Source organism: Nuphar pumila, chromosome 2 (assembly GCF_984573655.1).
Source record: "Nuphar pumila chromosome 2, dmNupPumi1.hap1.1, whole genome shotgun sequence".
Taxonomy (NCBI): Eukaryota; Viridiplantae; Streptophyta; class Magnoliopsida; order Nymphaeales; family Nymphaeaceae; genus Nuphar; species Nuphar pumila.
Genome location: NC_143250.1, coordinates 120902173 through 120922732, shown reverse-complemented (window position 1 = coordinate 120922732; position 20560 = coordinate 120902173). Strand labels below are relative to the sequence as shown.

General features: G+C 37.9%; 2 protein-coding genes across 2 annotated transcripts; one reads left to right on the top strand and one right to left on the bottom strand.

Annotated features, from left to right (window-relative positions):
* The first annotated feature begins 532 nt into the window (after positions 1–532).
* On the top strand, positions 533–1909 carry LOC149846951 (uncharacterized). Its single transcript, XM_089998228.1, has 2 exons — positions 533–759; positions 1606–1909. The coding sequence occupies exons 1-2, from the start codon at positions 538–540 to the stop codon at positions 1690–1692; spliced, it is 309 nt and encodes a 102-aa protein (XP_089854354.1). The 5' UTR covers positions 533–537; the 3' UTR covers positions 1693–1909.
* A 10017-nt stretch (positions 1910–11926) lies between these two features.
* On the bottom strand, positions 11927–14150 carry LOC149846950 (ethylene-responsive transcription factor RAP2-4-like). Its single transcript, XM_089998226.1, has one exon. The coding sequence runs from the start codon at positions 13490–13492 to the stop codon at positions 12290–12292; it is 1203 nt and encodes a 400-aa protein (XP_089854352.1). The 5' UTR covers positions 13493–14150; the 3' UTR covers positions 11927–12289.
* Positions 14151–20560: the final 6410 nt, after the last annotated feature.

Sequence of the window (20560 nt, the reverse complement as noted above, 5' to 3'; positions counted from 1 at the left end):
TGGGCGGGAGATGCATTTAAAAATCGCTCTGCGAAGGCTTCACAAAATCGATCGAAGATGCCCGAAGCCCATCTACACACAGGTGGATCTAAGACATTTGGGAGCCACCTAAAGAAAATGGTAACTCATCAATATATAATATTAATTTTATAAGTATTGTTGCAAATTTGTGTACTAAATCTTTTGTCATTTAACTTCGCAGAAAGCAGAAAAAGGAGGCAGTGTACCATATAAGGATGTGTTTGTAGAAACACATAAACGGAAGACCACGGGAGTCTTCGTATCAGAGAAGGCGAGAACGACAACGGTATGTATTAATTCTATTAATAATCATTGCAATATATATGCAAGTCATCATAATGTTATCATTAATTATTAATGAATACTTTAAACATTATTTTGTAGGAGGCATATGAGCAACAAATGGTAGAGCGATATGGCGAAGACGCTACTCAGCATCCATCATTTGATCCTACAGCATGGGTGACTGCAGCAGGTGAACCAAAAAAAGGTCGCGTGTTCGGGTTTGGGAGTAATATGAACACTTCACCAGTTATTGGTTCTTCCAGTTACGGCTCACCAACTTCTTGCGCCGACATAAGCTCCAAGCAGCCGACTATTCTTTTCGGTGATGATGTACGCGAGATCATTAATGAATCACTGAATAACTACTTCCAATACACCGTCGCCCCCTTTCTCCGAAATGAGATCAAGGCCGCTGTTCAGGATAGGGGATCTTCGATTCCAGGTCCCTCTCAGGTATAATCACATATATAGTTTTTTTGACTATCTTAAAGCACATCTGAGCATGGTAGAATCACATATAGAGTTTTTCTAGATGCCTTAGAACACATATGAACATGCTATAATCACATATTCAATTTTTTTACTGCCTTAACACACATATGAGCATGATAGAATCACATATATATATATATATATATATATATATATATATATTTAACTTTTTGTCTGTCTTAGAGCACATATGAGCATGATAGAATCACATATAAAGTTTTTTTGATTGCATTAGAACACATAAGCATGCTATAATCACATATTCAGTTTTTTTACTGCCTAAGAACACATATGAGCATATTATAATCACATATTCTGTTTTTTGACTGCCTTAGCACACATATGAACATGCTATAATAACATATAGAGTTTTTTAACTGCCTTAGAACACATATGAACATGTTATATATCATTTATGATAGAATCACATATAAAATTTTTGGCTTTGCCTGCCTTAGAGCACATATGAGCATGCTATATTCACATATTCAATTTTTTTACTGCCTTAGCACACATACGAGCATGATCGAATCACATATATAGTTTTTTGCCTGCCTTAAAGCACATCTGAGCATGGTAGAATCACATATAGAGTTTTTTTATATGCCTTAGAACACATATGAACATGCTATAATCACATATTCAATTTTTTGACTGCCTTAGCACACATATGAGCATGATAGAATCACATATAGAGTTTTTTTATTGCCTTAGATCACACATGAGCACATGATAGAATCACATATAGTGTGTAATTTATTTCATTATATTTTGTTTATCAATACTGACTGTTCTTTTCTTGTGTAGGCTGCTAGCGATAATCAGGGTAGTGGAGCTGAAGGGACAGATAAAGACAATAAACAAGAAGACGCACAAAATCTTGGCGATGATTAGAGGACTGTGTTGAAGAAGTTCTATTTTTTTTATTTTTCCTAATTGTAATTGTTGAATTGTAAATAATTAAACTTCTTAGTTTTAAGGTGGAACGATTAATTATTATAGATACTTTTTATATGAATTTTTTTGTGTGGTTTGTTTTTTATTTACAGGAAATATAAATTGTACAGGAAATATAAATTGTACAGTTCTCGGTAATTAATTTTTAAATAAATTTTTTTTTTTTTTTTTTGCGACGGATTAGCGACGGATGATTCCGTCGCTATTCATATTAATCTAGCGACGGCTTAGCGACAGAATTAAATCCGTCGCCACGCTGTGGTCGCCGTTTAGTACCGGCGGATTGGCGACGGAATATAGCGCTCGTTATTCCGTCGCAATTAGCGACGGACTTGGCGACGGAATTATTCCGTCGCCAGTTAGTGTCGAAATATTCGCGACGTAAGCATACTGTCGCCGCGTTGTCGCTAATCCGTCGCTAACCATGTTAGCGACGGATTAGCGACGGATTAGCGACGGAATGTGGTCGTCGCTAATCTACTGCTTTGTTGTAGTGTTCGACTGCTCCCAAGACAACATTATCTCTACCTTGGCTAGATCAACCTCAATGCCTTTCTCTAAGATCACGTGACCAGGGAACATCACCCTATCAAGCCAAAACTCACATTTTGAGAACTTGGCATACAACTCATGTTCTTTCAGTGTTTGCAACACGATCCCCAGATGCTCTCGGTGCTCCTCCACACTCTCAAAATAGATTAGAATGTCATTGATAAACACAATGACAAATGAATCTAGTTATAAACTGAAGACCTGATTCATCAAGTCCATAAACTTTGCAAGGGCATTGGTGAGTCCGAAAGACATCACCAAGAACTCGTAGTACCCGTATCTGGACCTGAACGCAGTCTTCAGAACATCTTCTACCTTGATCTGCAACTGATGATACCTGAAACAAAGATCGATCTTGGAGAACATCTTTGTCATACACAACTAGTTGAACAAATCATCAATCCTAGGCAAAGAGTACTTGTTCTTCACAGTTAACTGGTTTAGCATGCGGTAGTATATGCAGATTCGCATGGACTCATCCTTCTTCTTGACAAAAAGAACGAGTGCACCCCAAGGTGACACACTCGGCCTGATAAAACCCTTGTCAAGAAATTTCTGCAGCTGCTTCTTTAGCTCAACCAGCTCTGCAGGTGCCATGTGATATGATGCATGCGATACTGGTGTTGTGCCAAGCACTAGCTTGATCGAGAACTCGATCTCCCTATGAGGCGGCAAACCCAACAAGTCCTCGAGAAAGACATCTAGAAACTCATGAACCATGTTCAACTGCTCCAAAGGTGTTGCATGACTATCCATCATGGACACACTGGCCAAGAACACCATACAACCCTACTTGTAGTACTTGGAGATCTTCATAGCCTAGACGATCTTCACCTCACTCACAAGCCTAGTCGCCTGGAACACCAACGTAGACAAGTCGGGGCACTCCAACAAAACCTTCTTCCCCCCGACAATGAAGGGTAGCATTATATCTAGACAACTAGTTCATACCAAGAATGACATCATAGAAAGTCGCATCTAGTATGACTAGGTTAGTAGATAGCTCATGCCCCTCGATGACCACTCGAACTGTAGGAAGGTACTTTCTACAACAAGTAGACATACCCATAAGAGACATAACATCGAGAGTCTTCTCAAGGCTAGACGAAACGAGATCAAGCAAACCCATAAAAGAAGTTGAAATAAATGAATGGGTAGCATCTGAATCGAACATAACATGAGCAAGATGGTCAACAATTATGAATATACCTTCGATCAGGTCGGCCTGATCTCCCTGCTCGGTAGCGGTGACAGCGTACACTCTCCCATTCATCATTCGTTATGCCTGTTGTTGAGGTCTCTACTGTTGATGTTGTCCACCCTGAGCCGTCGGCTTGTTCGAACAATACTGCACCACGTGTCTTGGTTGTTGACACTGGTAACACACTCTGTTGAAGAAAGGGTAGTGATCAATGGAATGGCTCTTGTTGCAGCACCTGCAAACAAACAATGCCTTCCCTTGTTGTTGTCTAGGCTGAGATCGACCCTGCCGGTTCATCTGCTTGGCCCTCTGCTTCTTTGCCTTACCCCTGCGTCTTACCGCCCGCAAGTGAGTTCTTCCTCGCACTGCCACTGGTGATACTTTTGTTGCCTTCCCTCTTCTGTGATCCGCCCTTGAACTACTCTCACTCCTCATTCTGGATCGATGCAGACTCAATCACATCATTGAATGTTGTAGGATGGCTCATCATCACACCAACCCGAAGACTGTCGTTCAATCTATGCATATACTTCACTGCCCTCACCTTATCACCAGTGAACATGTTCGGACAATAGTGCTCTAAACTTTGAAATTTGGTGGTGTAGTCTACCAAACTCATGTTTTCCTGAACGAACTCAAGGAACTGTTGTTATATACGCTCTCGGGCATAAGCAAAGAAGTATGCATCCAGGAACTTCTCCCTAAACGTCTCCTAAGGGATGTCATCCTTGCCCGAGTACTTCACCCGTTACAGGGTATCCCACTACTTCTTGGCATTGCCCTTCAGTCGGTATGTACCAAAATCAGTCTGTCTGTCCTCGGGCATAGGCAGGATGCGGAACGCTTATTGTATCTCCTTGACTCAACTCTCAGTTACCTTTGGGCTGGCCTTTCCTAAAAAGATTGGTGGATCCAACCTCAAAAACTTCTCGAACGTGACTATGTTGGGGTTCAGAGTAACCTCGATAAGATAAACACACATCGTTTGTTGTGTCATCTATGCCTAAACATGCATAGTCACAGTCGCTGCCAAGGTGTTGAGGTCATTCGTGAGAAAATCCCTCTTCTCCTGCCAGTCAGCCAAAGCACCAGAAGACGAAATACGGGCACAGGTATACATCTATAACATGAAGAGTTATTAGAAAATTTGTACCCTAATCAAGTCTTCCTCCTTAGGATTGGTACCACAAAAACCACAACCATACTAACACATCAAATTTGTAATTTACACATAAGGAATTAAATCAAATCATCCTTATGATCAACAACATAGAAATTTAGCAATTTCATAATAATAAGAATAAATACACAAAATAACTCTTACCAGTGATATAGACTGCTTCTGGAGTACGAGCCATGACTTTGTCTTATATAAAGACAATTTAGCATACCACAAGTGGTTCAATGCAAAATTTTGTGGTCTGGCACTAATACTAATCCTGTAATGACCCCAACTTATCCTCGTAAAAAATAATTTTTTTTAAAAATAAATTATGAAAACAATATCCAAGGATTCGATGTCTCACAAATTTAATATATACCAAACCACAAGAGATAGTGTATTGAATCAACGAAGAAATAATCATCTTTATTAATCAATAGAATAAATGTCATATAGCTAAAATAAATAAATAGTTTATAATATAGAGCCACTCTATCAAGAACTCAGAACATGTCACGCTAAACTCACAGTCTCCATATAGCAAGTCACCCCATCACTGAGTTCCCAGTCTTGAAAAACGTTTTTGAAATATAGGATAAGAACCAAAGTCCTTTGTATGAATTTATCTAAAAATCTAAACAGAAAGGAAATTGTATAAACCAAATTTATGTAAAATTTTAGAGAAATATAACAATAACAAATTCATAATCAACTTACCATTTAAGCATTTAAAACAAGTATAATGCAATAATCAATATCATGCAAAACAGAATAAACATGAATGCATGAACTAATGCAGAAAAATAAAGATGCATGATTCAATACACATGCATGAATAACTTATTAAGTTATTATCAGAGTTGCTTTTGTATGCATTGCCCTATTAAATACACATAAATTTTAGTTTTTACTTTTTCTTAAACCCACGAATACTCAAAATGGGCACCATATTCCTGAAGTCCAAGTTCGATCTTTAGTTGCAGCTTAACACACAATTTGTATTTTCTTACTTAGTTTCATACTTGTTCCTCGATCGATATTAGGATTCATCATATTTCATCAAAATATTAGAAATTCTCACATAATGTTGGGACATCAATGAAAATCTTCAACCATTGACGTCACTTTCTTGGTATACCAATAACTACAATTGAGTCAACAAACACCCCTAGGCAAAGTGGCTAAAATCTCCTTAAAATCGTAGCTGGGAGGTGAACCACCACATCAGGTTCAGGGGCACAATCGCGCACAGAGTTTTAGTATCCTCATGATCTCCCATAACCGCTATCCAAGATTCTCATACTATTAAAGGAACATCAAGGAAGAGATTAATTACATTTTTGATCTCTTTTGCCTTTTTAAACAATTTCAAGTTATTTACGCAAGAACTGTTTTGCAAATCCACATGCAAAACCTAACTCGGGCCCTGGCCCACCAATTTTTTAATGGTACAATTAATTTTGGAAAACCAATAATTTCTAAAAAATAAATTTTATAATGCATAAATAAATTCAATAATATTGGAGCAACACCTGCTCCTGGCCCACATGGCCTGCAGTGGTTTACACTTGACCACAAAAGTATCTTAAAGTAATTTATGCCTCTAATACAAAATTTTAGTGAACATGCAATACACTTGTTTCAAAATATGTTCACAATGCATATTCAATCACACAATAAGAATGCACATAAAACTAATTTGCATATGCATGTAAACATATGCTTGCACTACACATTAACATGGTTCAATTCATGCATAAACACTCAAACATGCACATGATCATTTTTGTGCAAACATCAAATATATATCAAAATTTCCATGCGTATGACTTGCACATTTACATAATAATTGAATATATAACATGCACAATTACATCCAAAATATGTATATGGCACATTGAAGTCTATATGATTCGAATCTGAATATATCTCCATTGTTTAAAAAAATAACATGTCAACACTGTCAATCTGGTTCATGTGCAAGGTTGTGCATAATGAAATTTGATTTATGTGTAAACTGCGCACACACACACACACACACACACACACACATATATATACCATGACATGCAGTTAGTTGCATGTCACTACTGTGTTAAAGAAAGCAATAACATGTTGCCCGCAACATGTTGTGCTGCCAAAAGTGCACAGTAATGTGCTGTGAACAACATTATATGGCTGCCCATAACATCAAACAAAATGTAGCTGAAAATAGGTCACATCCATCAAAGTTATAGGCAGTGAATTGTAACAGCATAACACAGATTTTTGCAACAACAAAACACTTTGATATGCATAACAGGAAAACAGTTTGATATGCATAATCAATAAAATAGATTTTATTAAAAATAACAATAAAATAAATTAATATGCATAATCAGCAAAACGATTTGATATGCATATTCGTCAAAATAGTTTACATCTATCACATGATTCTAATTTGATCAACATATTGGCATGATAGTTTTTTAATGTCAATCACATAGTGGTGTCAAAACCGAGTTTCATAAAATAAAATCAAACTGATGACAGTCGGCCAGAATAAAATAAATTCAATAACAGTCCCTGAAATAGCATGTTAAATCTGATTTTCAGTCCAACAAAATGAGTTTAAATAACAGTCAACATATAAGTGTCAAAACAGATTTTATGATATGAAATCAAAATGATTCAAATCTAGTAAACATAACAACATGACATAACAAAATAGTTTGAACACAGCAAATTGGCAGGGCAAAGTATTTTTTGCAAGAACAACTATATGCAGAAATAAATAACAACATGCCACATATGTTGCTATTGTCCTTGAATATGAATACTTAAAACAAGCCCATACAAAAATCAGCAGGACCTATATATATATATATATATATATATATATATATATATATATATTCAACATAGAATACACTCAGTAACTATTGATTTCATGAATATTCTCATGAACAAAATATCGAAAAAACATATATATATGCTTCCATTACTTTTTTTTCTCATGTAAAACTTAAAATCATAAGTATTGACAAATCTGAAAATATATTTACATATATTTTCAGATTTGCGCACTTAGGAAAATTGATTATCATAAGAAATAACCTATATATATATATATATATATATATATATATATATATATATATATATATATATATATATATATATATGCATGTATATAATCAATATTATATATACATATAGATGTATTTTTGAATTTCTTTTTTGGTTCATATCCCTGACCCCAATTGTTTTGGGATGAAGGCGTAGTTGTTGTTGTTGTATAGATGTATTTTTTAATTAAATAAAAGTTTTTTCTTTTTTCCTCTAATATGTATACATCAATTCAGATTTACGTCATTTTCTTTTTGTAAGACTTAAAAAGAAACCCGTACCTTAGTTTGAAAAAGAAAAGTGATTGAAAAAATCATCAGATATTAGACGCGGGAGGTGGATCTTCCTCCTCCTTCTTCCTTCCTCTCTTTTTTTTTCTTTCTTTCTTTATTTTCTCTCTCTCTTCTTTCTCTCCCACGAGTTCTACTCTCTCCCTCTCTCTCTAGAAACACGAGGGGAAAACCAACCCCTTTTATAATCTATCTAGATTTTTTTTGTATTTTTTTATTTTATCTTATCTCTAACTACTCCTCTTATTTGGAGGACTCCTCTAGAGGGTGGCGCCCCCTCTAGAGAACTCTATCCCGTAGAGGGTAGAGTTCTACCAAAGGTAGAATTCTATCTCTTTAACCTCTCATTCTTATCTCTTCTTATTTTATTATTTTTTATTATTTAATTAGAGGTTTATCTGAATGGTAACACCCCCTCTAGAGAACTTATCTAGGTAGAGTTCTACTTCATGTAGAACTCCACCTTATCTAAATAAATAAATTTCATAATTTAATTAATTATTATATTTTTATTATTTATCTAATTATTAAATAATTAATTTTAAGAATATTCTAGATGGTGTCACCCCCTCTCTGGAAGTCCTCTTATAGTAGAAATCTTACTCAAACTAACCTTTAAATTGATTTTAAAGTTTTAATTTGGTTGTACTTGGACTTTGGATCTGAATTCAGATTCAAGATCCAAATTTATATTCAAAATCTATATGGATCCAACTTGGATCAGATCCTAGTTAAAATGGGTCATGGACTAGGTCCAGATCTATATCGACTTGGATCAAATAGATCGGATCCAGTCAGATCCAATCCAAAAATATATATAAATAGAGGTGGGTTATTTTTAAAAAATGTGATTTTTGGGCCAACCGTAACCCGGTTTTAAAAAAATGAAATACCAATTTTCTCATAATTTTTAGATGCATCTAACAGTATACTTACCTAATTTTTGCCTCTAAATTTTGCCTAAATTTAACCTAAATTATGCTCGATTTTGTTATCAAATTTAAAGGTTAAAAACAAAAAGTTTTACAAATATTAATAATATTATTTTGGTCTTGTCAGTGGGCCGTGGGCTACGCTCAGACCCGGCTGACGCCACCTACTATTAAGGTTATTTTTCATAACTTTTATTGATCTCATAAAATACTTAGCCAAAATTTCATAGTTTTTTAATTTAAAAACCATGGAAAAATACACGATATTACATATCATCTACGTGAAATAGTCAAAGAACCCTACCTTACTGCCGATCAAATAGAAATGTGGATCGAACACTAAATCGACCTACAAACGTTTCACCTCCACAAATTTTTACCACTTTGTTAATGGAGTTCCTTCACGCTAGTTGTGTGAAGGAAATGAAAGGGAGGAGAGAATTTGATAGAGAGAGATATATTGAAAGAGAGAGAGGTAAAGAAAGAGGGTGAAAGGGCTGGGCATGAGCTGCCTTCCTTGCCTAGCTCTCTCACCATATGAAAAGATGAGAGGGGCACCCCCTCTTTTTCATAGAAGGTAAGTACTTAATCTTTTCCTACATTCTTTTTTTCATATTCTTCCTTTCCTTATTGTTTTACCTTCTCTTGACTTTTTATTTATTTTTTGTATTACCTTCCATAGAGAGAAGGGGGAAGGTCGATCCACCATTACTCTATCCTTGCTTTCATATTTGTTAAGTCCACCTAAGTTGGATTTGTGTTGTTTAAGTAACAGGGCCCACTTAGGAGGGACGTCCCTCACTTGCCCAATGTATTTCTTCTTTTTTTTTGACACTTTTCATTAAGCTAGAGAAGGGGGTCGACCTTCATCTCTTGGATAGGTGGGTCCCACTAGAGGTCAAGCTTCCTTATCCCTCACAAATAAAATTATATTTATTTTTTTCATCATTCTAATTAAAAATTCGAGTTTGAGTTTCTTTTTTGGTTTTGGGATTCTATTGGATTTTATCCTTATTTCTATCGATTAAACAATCCAAATCTAGATAGATTTTGAATCCCTCCAAAGTCCAGCATCTAAACCCCAAATCCAATATAACTGGATTGGATCCAATCTACTTCTATAATAGATTTTGGATCTACCTAAAATCCAGATCCAAACACTAGATCCAACAATTTCATTTATGGAGTTCAATTTCAGGTTGAATTCCTCAAACCTTTAATTTCATTCATATATAAATATTTCAAAATTTTATTTTATTTAACTGTTATTTATCAAAATTTAAACTTCGAATATTAAACAAAAAATCTTCTTTATTGATTTAATAATTCATTGAAATTTTAGAGGTTTTACACTCGCTGCACACACCAAGGTCCCAGAAACCCATCAGGATCAGGTCCAAAGAACCTTAGATACCATTCAATGCTGAAATGAATGACACCCAAAAAAACACCTAACAAAAGATGTTCTAAACAAATTGTGGCTGTTCATTTCAATGTTGTCAGTATCGGTATTGGCCCTGAATCATTTGACCACCGATTCAGTTGTATCGGCCCCGATACCAATAAGTGAATTGTTCTGTATCGGCCCAAAATAATTTTAAAATAGTACTACAAAAATTATTTTTTGGTATTTTTTACATTTATTAAAACATAGCCTATATCCACGGATACTGATAACATTGGTTCATTTTGCAACAGCCAATGCCATTCATCTAAAAAGTGGATGACATTGAAAAGACTTGGAAAATTTGTTTACTAGGGTTTTAGATGTTCGAATTGGCCATGAAAGGCATCCAAGGTCTGTCACGCTTTTCCGTCCAAGGTTCCTTAGACCTGATTCGCTCTCCGAATATCTCATTTGGATCAATTTACCAATCAAAGCAGTTATTCCCTCATACATCCTTCCATCTCCGCAACTTAAGTCATTAATATAATGCCCTCATTCACTTTCGTACTCTTTGAACAGAGTGTAAGCCAGAGATATGATTCGAGATGTTGCATCTTCCACTCTCCAAAACAAAACAAATAAAAGATAGAAGAAAGAGTAGCTCACAAGAAAGGGAAAGGAGAAAAAAAAAGAAAAGAAAAGAAAAGATGATACATGGGGATATCTTTGAGGGGAAGATATTGACTACCCTCCTGGTTCCAAACCACCTAATTGAAACTCACAGGGTAGGGCTTTTCAACCAAGTCAGACTCCTTGGATGTGTTCAGCATGGTCAAAATAGTGGGAATCAACCTCTGGATAGCAGTTTTTTCATGTAAAAATAGTTTTTTTTAAGTTGGAAATTCAGATCATTATAAGATGCTGATTTTTAATCTCTAACAAATCTGATGCGCTTCTAAAAAAACATGATCCATGGGCCGTTTCCTACTAAACAAAACATCTGGAAGGTTAGGTTCACAAAAAAAAAGTAGTGATCTACACTAAAACGTTTTGAACCCACGAGGGTAGCAAACATTATCATCTTTGAGCATCATCATTTCATTAGTTTGAAAGCATTTCTCTCTTTCCTATTCGTTTTTCCTTCCTGGTTCGCTAGTACCATTTTATTTTTTTTGAGGGAGGATCAGGTGCAACGTGATTGCACACTTTTGGTGTGCTGCTGCACCTGATCACCACCCATCTTTGGGATACAGCCTGTCAGCTGTGGAGCCTCAACAGCAGGTGGTGGGTGATCAGGTGCAGCAGCACACTTGCAATCATATTGCACCTGATCTCAATTCTCCTTTTGTTTTTGTACTTGGCGTTTAAGATTCAACGGGAGGAGGACTCCTTGCCGTTAAGTGGAGACGCAGACGTCGCAGAGGACTCGTCACAGTAACATGTGAAATTAAAATATCATCACATGATCAGTTGCTCTCGACATATCACATGCAACATCTCCATCTCTTAAAAAAAAAGTGAAGAAAACAGAAGGAGGAATGCAAAGCATCAAAGAACAGTATCAAACATTGTACATACACAAATAAATCCACCCCACAGTAAGTTCCTTGAATAACATCAATTAGACCAAATGAAAAAAAAAGAAAAAAAAGAATAGGCCTGGTGTTGCCAAGAAAAAACAGCAAACCAGGCCGATACAAGAAGAAGGATCAATCGATTATCGACCAACCGACCCCTCCTCTCAACCCCTACGTACTCCTAAAATGCTTGAGATAAAAAAAAAAACAGATAATGAAAAAGAGCAAGAACAGCTCTGCAATTGTCAAAAAAACCCACTGCAGCAGCTGCTGAAGAAAAGGAGTGACACAACCAAGGAAGAAGGAAGAAGGAAGCTCAAATTGATCATGAACAATCGGAGAGAAAAGCATCCCAATTGAGGTCCATGTCCAGAGAAGGGAGCTTCTGTAATAGCAAGGCCTCAATTTCAGTCCATGAAGGCACAGAGTCGTCGTCCTGCAGCTTGGCATTCAAGGCCGGAGAGGAAGCTCCGGGGGAAGCCGTGGAGTCATCGCTAGAATCTGATAGCGAGATCTCGGCCTTCCCGACGGCAGTCATGTTCTCCAGGGAACCTTGTTGAGGAGCAGGCTGGCCGGACATGGCTTGATGATCGGCGGCAAGACAGATGGATGTCGTCCCCTTGCAAGAAGTCGCCGGGGAAGCCAATCCTTGACAAATTGCCTGAAGCTTGGCATCCACAGATGATTGCAGAGGCATCTTGTCGGGATCATAGAAGCTCTGGTGGGCAAGGCCTGGGAAATTCAGCCTCGCGCAATCCCCCCTGAGCTTGTAGGCCGCTCTGTCGTAAGCCATGGCCGCGTCTTCGGCGGTGTCGAAGGTGCCCAGCCAGAGCCTGGTCCGGTTCTTGGGCAGCCTGATCTCTGCAACCCACTTTCCCCAGTGCCGCTGCCTCACTCCCCTGTAGAGCTTGGCAGGTTTGGTAGAGGGACTGACACCAGCCGTGCGCTTCATCGCCTGCGCCCTCGGGCCGAGAACGCGGAGGTCCTCCCCTTCTCTCCCACTCCACTGCTGCTGCTGCTGCTGCTGCTGCTGCTGCTGCTGCCCAATGGAAGCAAAATGCTGGTATTGTTGTTGGTACTGCGCCTGGATCTGCTGTATGTGGGAAGGGTCGAGCTGTTGGAAGGTTTCAGTCTGTGTAGGAGTCGCAGAAACAGCACCCTCCAAGGAAGAGAAGGGATTGTAAGCGGTGTTGAAAACCCCATTAAAAAACATGGGGGTTGTAGTTGTGGGCAATCCTGAGGAAGAAAGATTTGCAAAAGAAAAGAAAGTAGAGGAAGGAGAGAAGTGGGGAACTTGGGGGGGATTGTTTGGTAAAAGAAAAGAAGAAGGTGAAGAGAATTTAAATGAAGAAGCAGAGGAGGAAGAGGAAGAAGGTAGAGAAGAATAAGGGCCCTGTGACGAGTTCTCAGACGGAGAGGACGATAAAGCACCCTTGATAAAAGGTTCAAGTGCTCTCATCAACTCCCCTTTGTGAGAAGGCTCAGAAACATGAGACCAAATATTGTAGGAATCCATTGTTGCTGCCATACACTTTAATCACAAGCAAAATAATAGGCTTTTAGGAATTAAACAAATTAATACAAAATGAAATCACAAAAGAGAAAAAGGATGCATGCTTGTTTCTTATCAAAAGCACAAGCAGGACAATGAAAAGAGAAAAAGGTGAACAGAAAAAAAAAATCCCTTTTTGGTTTTCACTTTCCTTCTAAGCTAGGTTTAAAGAGGTACACCCATGAATAAAAAGGAGACCACTTTTCCCACCTAAAATGAGTAAAAAAAAAGAATGGAGGAAAGAAAGAAGGAATTCAGAAAACAACCAGAGGATTTGTAAAAAAGGAACCCTGGCTGATCTTAACAAGCAATCCTGTAACAAAACAAAGGGCTCTTCTAAAAATAAAGGAAAAAGAAAAGAAAATCCGAATCTCTATTCTGAAACATCTGGCTTCAAAAAACACTCATTGGCAGGCTTTGGATCAGCATTAATCATCAAATACCACACAATGAAACCACAACCTTTAAGAATAAAACTTCCTTGTAGAAGACAGATGATCACAGAACGGGATTCAGAGAAGCGGGAATTCAGAAGGGGGCAGTGTGAGAAAACAGAGAAAATCTCCAACACACACACAGAGTCACCCAGTACACAGAATAACGATTTTCTTCTTTTCTCGCTCTTGTTTGGCTTCTCAATCTTGCGGTGGTGATACAGGTTTTATACACGACGAAGGAGCGGGCAGGTGCTTTACTTCAAACCCAATCAAATTCAGATGGGCCCCACAAACTGTTTCAGCAGCCAGTCAAGTTTCAGATGAATGAATTACGCTTTACAGCGTTTTGAGATGGACGGCTGAGAGAAAGCCAAATAGCCAATAACGGACACGGTGGTTGATCGACGTACATCACTCAAATGAACGGCATCCGAGAACACTTTACGATTCCGCGTTAAATTTTTAATTACGCTTTTTTTTACTTCCCGCAAAAAAAAACACCCATTCTCCCAATTCCGTATGTAAATAAAAAGAGCCTTTTGATATTTAAGCTTCAACTGCCGCCGTAGATCTCAACGTCAGTACGTCACCATCGACCGCAAAAAATCTTTTTTTGAACCAAGCACCCGTCGACACGTAGCCCCGCACAACGCAGCCGTATGGCACGGCCACCTGCCGGTGATAGCGGTGCCAGGTGTCGATCAATTCAAAACGTGTTATGCTGTGATTGGGCAAAAGATTGAGAAAGTATTCCGGTTAACCGGGAAGAGGATTAGATTTGTCATTTTTACACCCTTTGATGAGGGGAACCGAAGCTTCCACGCGGGGCGTGGGTTGTGAAGAATGGAATCTTCTTCACTTGTTGGTCAAACATGGAGAAGCGTGACACAGCACAAGTGCAGCGGAGAGAGTGTGAAGGGCGCATTTGAACGCTTCCGCCGCACGCACTGGTGGAGCTACGCTGTGTCACGTCAAGGTCGCTAGATGTCGTCAGTTCATATCAAGATGAACGGCTCTGAACTACTTTGAATGAGATGGAGACTATGCTAGGAATGGACGGCATCGGGAGGGTACAGCGACCATAAGTACGGCAGGCAGAGCCATCGCGACTAGGTCTATGAACCTGAAGTGGTTTCTCTGAGTAAAAATTAAAAAAAGATGTGGTGTACTTAATGCCGTTCATCTTGAGACAGAACGACATCCAAGAAAAGCTCTTGACCTGCACAAAGATCTCTCGTAACCACGGAAGAATACGCCCAACTTCAATATTGTGGCAAGGGATACCTCTTGTTGCTTTCAAACTTGCACCCAACTTCAATATTGTGGCAAGGGATACCTCTTGTTGCTTCCTGTCAACTTGGTAATGCTCATAAGTGTTTTTAGATAGGCAAGTTGAGGTTAGTATGACCCCCACCAAATATACAACCACCATACCATTGGGATTTGAACTTGCAACATCCCAATACAAAGTGACTGCTTGTACCAGACAACCAGAGTCCCCGTTGGTGGTGATGCAAATAAGCTGCCCTTACCATATGAGCAGAGCCCTTGTGGGTACCCTTGACCTTGGGGAGGGTGTTGTGTGTTCTCTCCCAAAGACGCATTGTTTGCTACAGTGCGTGTTCGGGGGTTCGAATGAGCATCACATATATAAGCACATGGGGCTCGTATTCTCGTGTGTGTCGGCATCACTTAGCATCGGAGTACGGTACAATTGCAAAGACTTAAGTACCCTTTCTTGCTATTCTTGCCATAAAATGATAGTTTGAGAAAATGACAAAAATGTCCTCTATTAAAAAAAAAGGAAACGATAGTTCAAGAAAATGACAAAAATGTCTTCCATCCAGAAAGTCGAGGATGATGTTAACTCTTCAAAGTCCAAACAACAAAACAAACCTGCAACATTCTCTCTTTCTTTTTCGTTTGAACTTTCTGCCGTCATCTTCTTCTTCTTCCTTCTCTGTGAAACACTGTAAAACCCTCTCTCTCTAGAGAAGAAATTAAGGGAGGTAAAGAGCCAGCAATCCGATGGTGATCGTTGTCCTCTTTCTGCTAGCTGTGGCCGGAATGTTGCCATCGTCTAGCGGGCAACCGACTGCGGCGGCCCCTCTGTCGCCTTTAAGGGACACCTACAACGGAATCTTCCTCCAGTACACCTACAAAGGAGTATTTCAAAGTACAATTTGTCTTCCCCTATGTCGGCAATATTTCCGATCAAGGCTATGCCTTCCAGGCCACTCTGACGCTGCTCAACACGGGCATTCGCACCCTCAAGTCCTGACGGGCATTCGTCGGGTTCTCGCACCGTGAGGTCCTCATCTCGACCTCCGACACCGTGTTCTTCGACAGGACCCACCTCCGCCAACGTCGGAAATGGCACATTCCTCTTTGGCTTCCCCATCACGGACCTTAAGAATGTCATCGGGACGGCTGGCGACTACAGCCTGATCACGACGAAGATCGTGCTCAAGGGGGCGGAGTTCGACATCGTGGTTTACAATTTACACATAGTAGCGATTTATGAAAATCGCATAGCGAAAAAAAATGGCAAATCACTATGCTTTTTTTGTAAATCGCTATATCGAGTAGCGATTTTCTAAAATTAAGTAGCGAAAAAAAATAGAAAATCGCTAAATCGAGTAGCGATTTACGAAAATTGTGTAGCGAAAAAAAAAATGAAAATTTGTTAAATCGAGTAGCGATTTACGAAAATCGTGAAGCGAAAAAAAAAAAACTGCAAATCGCTACGCGATGTTTGTAAATCGCTAAATCACGTTGCAAAAAAAAGGCAAATTGCAACACGATTTTTGTAAATCGCATAGCGAAAAAAAATTATCCATTTCTAGAATCGTCGTTTCATGATACCAATGGCAGGAAAGGGTGTTACAAAAATCGCAAGCAAGAAACAACCGAAGGAAACAATAAACAAGAACGATCAAACAAAACACAACACACAGATTTACGTGGGAAAACCTCTCCTCAAATTTGAGAGGGAGTAAAAAACCATGGCCGCCAAGAAGAAAAACTTTATTGCTCTTTTTCGACAGTTACAAGAGAAAAATAAAAGCAAGAATTTATACAAGGCCCAAAAAAAATTCTTTTGGGGGGCGTTGCCCCCCAAAACCCCCCCGCCAAGGGCGACCCCCCTGGACCCGCACTGGGGGGAGTCCCTGGAATCAGGCTCCACAACTCATCAAGTTGAACCATGCTACAGACAGTGTGCAGGTCGGTCGATGCTTGATGGAGCAGTGTAGGATCGTCTGCTGGATGCAGAAAGGGAAGGGAGAGATAGAGAGGGTTGATGTTCATGACTTTCAGGGGGGATTCCTTTCTTGGATAATCCTGCAGTGCAAGAACTGGGTCTTAAATAACCATCTTCAGGGTACTTAAGTATTTGCAACCGCTCTTTTTCTAGAATCGTCGTTTTATGGCACCAATGGCGAAAAGGGTACTTAAGTCTTTGCAATTGCATCTGACTCTAACGCTAATTGATACTGACAAACATGGAGATACAAGCTGCATGTGCTTATATATGTGGTGCTCATTGAGACCCCGCACTGTAGCAAACAATGCATCTTGAGGGGAAGACATATAACCTGCTTAGTTGACCTGGTCATTGGTAAAGCTTATTTACACAAAATACGATAAGTGAAACAACAAATTGTAAACAAATGAATATATGGAAAAAGGGTTTCACGTTTAAAAGGACCAACGCTTAAAAAAACAAAAAAATAAATAACAAAATATAAAAAGGAGATGTTTATGAGATTTTTCATTGAAAATCAAGATAAGGTATAGGAATTATAGGATTCAGATACAAGATTCGATCTGAATCAAACCAAAGATATGACAATGGATTTCTATTGAAACTTTTTCTAAAAATAATGTCTAAACACAATTTTTCATGTTCTAAATGTTTCTCTCAAAAGAATGAGCTTTTTCTGCATATTTCTTTGAAGAAGAAAAAACAGCTTTAGACCCAAGGGGTTTGGCTTAGTTTGATGGGGGCCTAGGCCTTTTGACGGGCAGTCTAGGTTCAAATCCCATGGGTGTCACCTCTTGCATAAGTTGAAGCTTGGCGACTCCCCGAGGTTGAGGGGTAAGCCCTGGGAGTATTACGTTGACAGGACAGTGACCGTACGTAAAGCAGGATGAGCCAGCACGACCAGGTCTCTGCGCCTGGGGTGGTTTCTCCTAGTATAAAAAAATGACTTTTCTTTTTAGGGGTGATCCAAGTTTTTTTTTGTCTTTTTTCAAAAAAGTGGTAAAATGGTTCTTTTAAGGGTTAAGCACACATCTAGCTAGCAGAGGGTGTGTGAACATAAGGATGCTAGATTAAATGTCATTACTTCCAAGATGTACTCCATTTCTATTAGTCAAGTAAGGCATGGAAACTCGGTAGACTACCCAGGGTTAACTTCGTAGAAATGTGGGCCCATTAATTGAATGGTGTCCAACATCTTTTGCACATTGACACCATGTAAAATAAATTGGAGGGATAATATATCCCATTTCGTTGGACCTAGGGTTAAAGATGAATTAACCGAACACGAAGGGTTCAAGTTCATGATGACCTTGAACTGAACAAGCCAAGTTTGAGCTGGTTCCTTTACCATAAAATACAATAAGTCAAAGCTGAAAATTCCATTATTTGAACTATAAACCTATTGAGCTAAGCTCAGGTTCACTTATTCAAAGGCAAAATATATTGTCTTAAAGCTTTAAAGAAATAGACTTTGAACTCTATGAACCTATTGCTTGCAAACCAAACATTTTGTCTATTTATTTTACACCACATTATTTGATATAAAGTATTTCTATAATATATTTATTAAGAAAATTTTCATTTAAGGGCCAACCTTTTATCCCTAATCTCGAAAATTGGCCACACTTTTTTTGAAATTCCTTATGTGAGCCGCAGGTTTCCTGAAAACTGTCAAATAGGGGCCACTAGTTAACATCCATCATCTTGGAAATGCAATTTCCTTTTGTTTCCTTTGAAATTAAAAAATACTCATTCAACCTCACAAAAAAAAAGAGCGTAAAAATTTTAAACATTTGATTATGAGTTGTGAAGGTTATAATGTAATTTTACTTATCATTTATGCAAAATAACCATATTGTCTTCAAAAAATGATAAGTTTTTGCAAATGCCTCAAAATATGTCAAAAATTCTTGCGTGCCCAAAATACCTAATTCATGTCTTATTTAGAATCATTTTAAGCATGATATTTTGTGTGGACCTTTTAACATTCACACAAATTTCTTGTGATGATATTTTGTGTGAACTTCCTGACATATGCATAATTCGCACAATTTTTTTGTGAACCTCTAAAAGATTAAAATCAAAGTAAGGATATTTGCATGGATTTTCTAACAATTGCATAATTGTTTTGCGAACTTTCAAAAGATTAAAATACAACTAATGACATTCACACGATATTTTATGTGAACCTCATGACATTTTCAAATTCACACAAATTTCTTCCAAACATATGAAAGATGAAAATCTAACTAAGAAGATTCATATGATATTTTACACAGACCTTCTGACATTCACACAAATTTCTTGCGAACCACCGAAAGATTAAAATCTAACCAAGAAAATTCACAAGATATTTTGTGCAGACCTCGATATTCATACAAATTTTTTGTAATTTTGAAAGATTAAAATCTAACTAAGGGTATTTGTATGATATTTGCACGAACCTCCTGACATTCGTACAAATTCACATAAATTTCTTGTAAACCTCTGACATGTGTAGTATTTGTTGTGAGACCATAATAAGTAGAAGCACACTTAGCAATATGTTTTGATACCTACTCCATGATTCTCATATATTATGTGAATCTCCTTTCAACTTTCTCGGCAATATGAAAGTATGAATGTTAACAAGTATGCACAAATATTATGTGAATCTCCTTAGTTTGTGAATATTTGCAAGTGTACGGTCATGTAAATCTTCTAAATTTGATTTTAATCTTTCGAAGGTTCACAAGATATCTCTGTGAATGTCAGTAGGTCCATACAAATACCATATGGATCTTCTTAGTTGGATTTTAATCTTTCAAAGGTTTGCAAAAAAATTATGCAAATTTGTGCAAATGTTAAGAAGTTCACGCAAATATCATGTGAATCTCTTTAATTTAATTTTAATCATTTAGAGGTTTGCATGATTCTTTTACCAATTTGCTAATATTCACACAAATATCTTGTAGACCATCAAGAAAGTTGAAAAAGAAGATTTACATGATATTTATACGAACATGCTGACAAACTTTTTTAAAAGGGAGGCTAGGCAGACTCCTAGCAGTTATACAACTATACCATTGGGTTGTGAACCAACAATGTCCCAACACAAGGTAACGTGCACTAGCTGCTACTACTAGACAAGCGGAGCCCAATTGCACCTAGAACATTATGGACTAACTACCAAAACATGTTAAGTGTGCTTCTGCTTATTATGGCCAATCTCACAATAGATACTGCACTTGCCAAATGTGCACAAAATATTTGTGTGAATATCAAAAGGTCTATATAAAATATCACGTGAATCTTCTTAGTTGTATTTTAATCTTTCAAAGGTTCACAAGAAATTTATGTGAT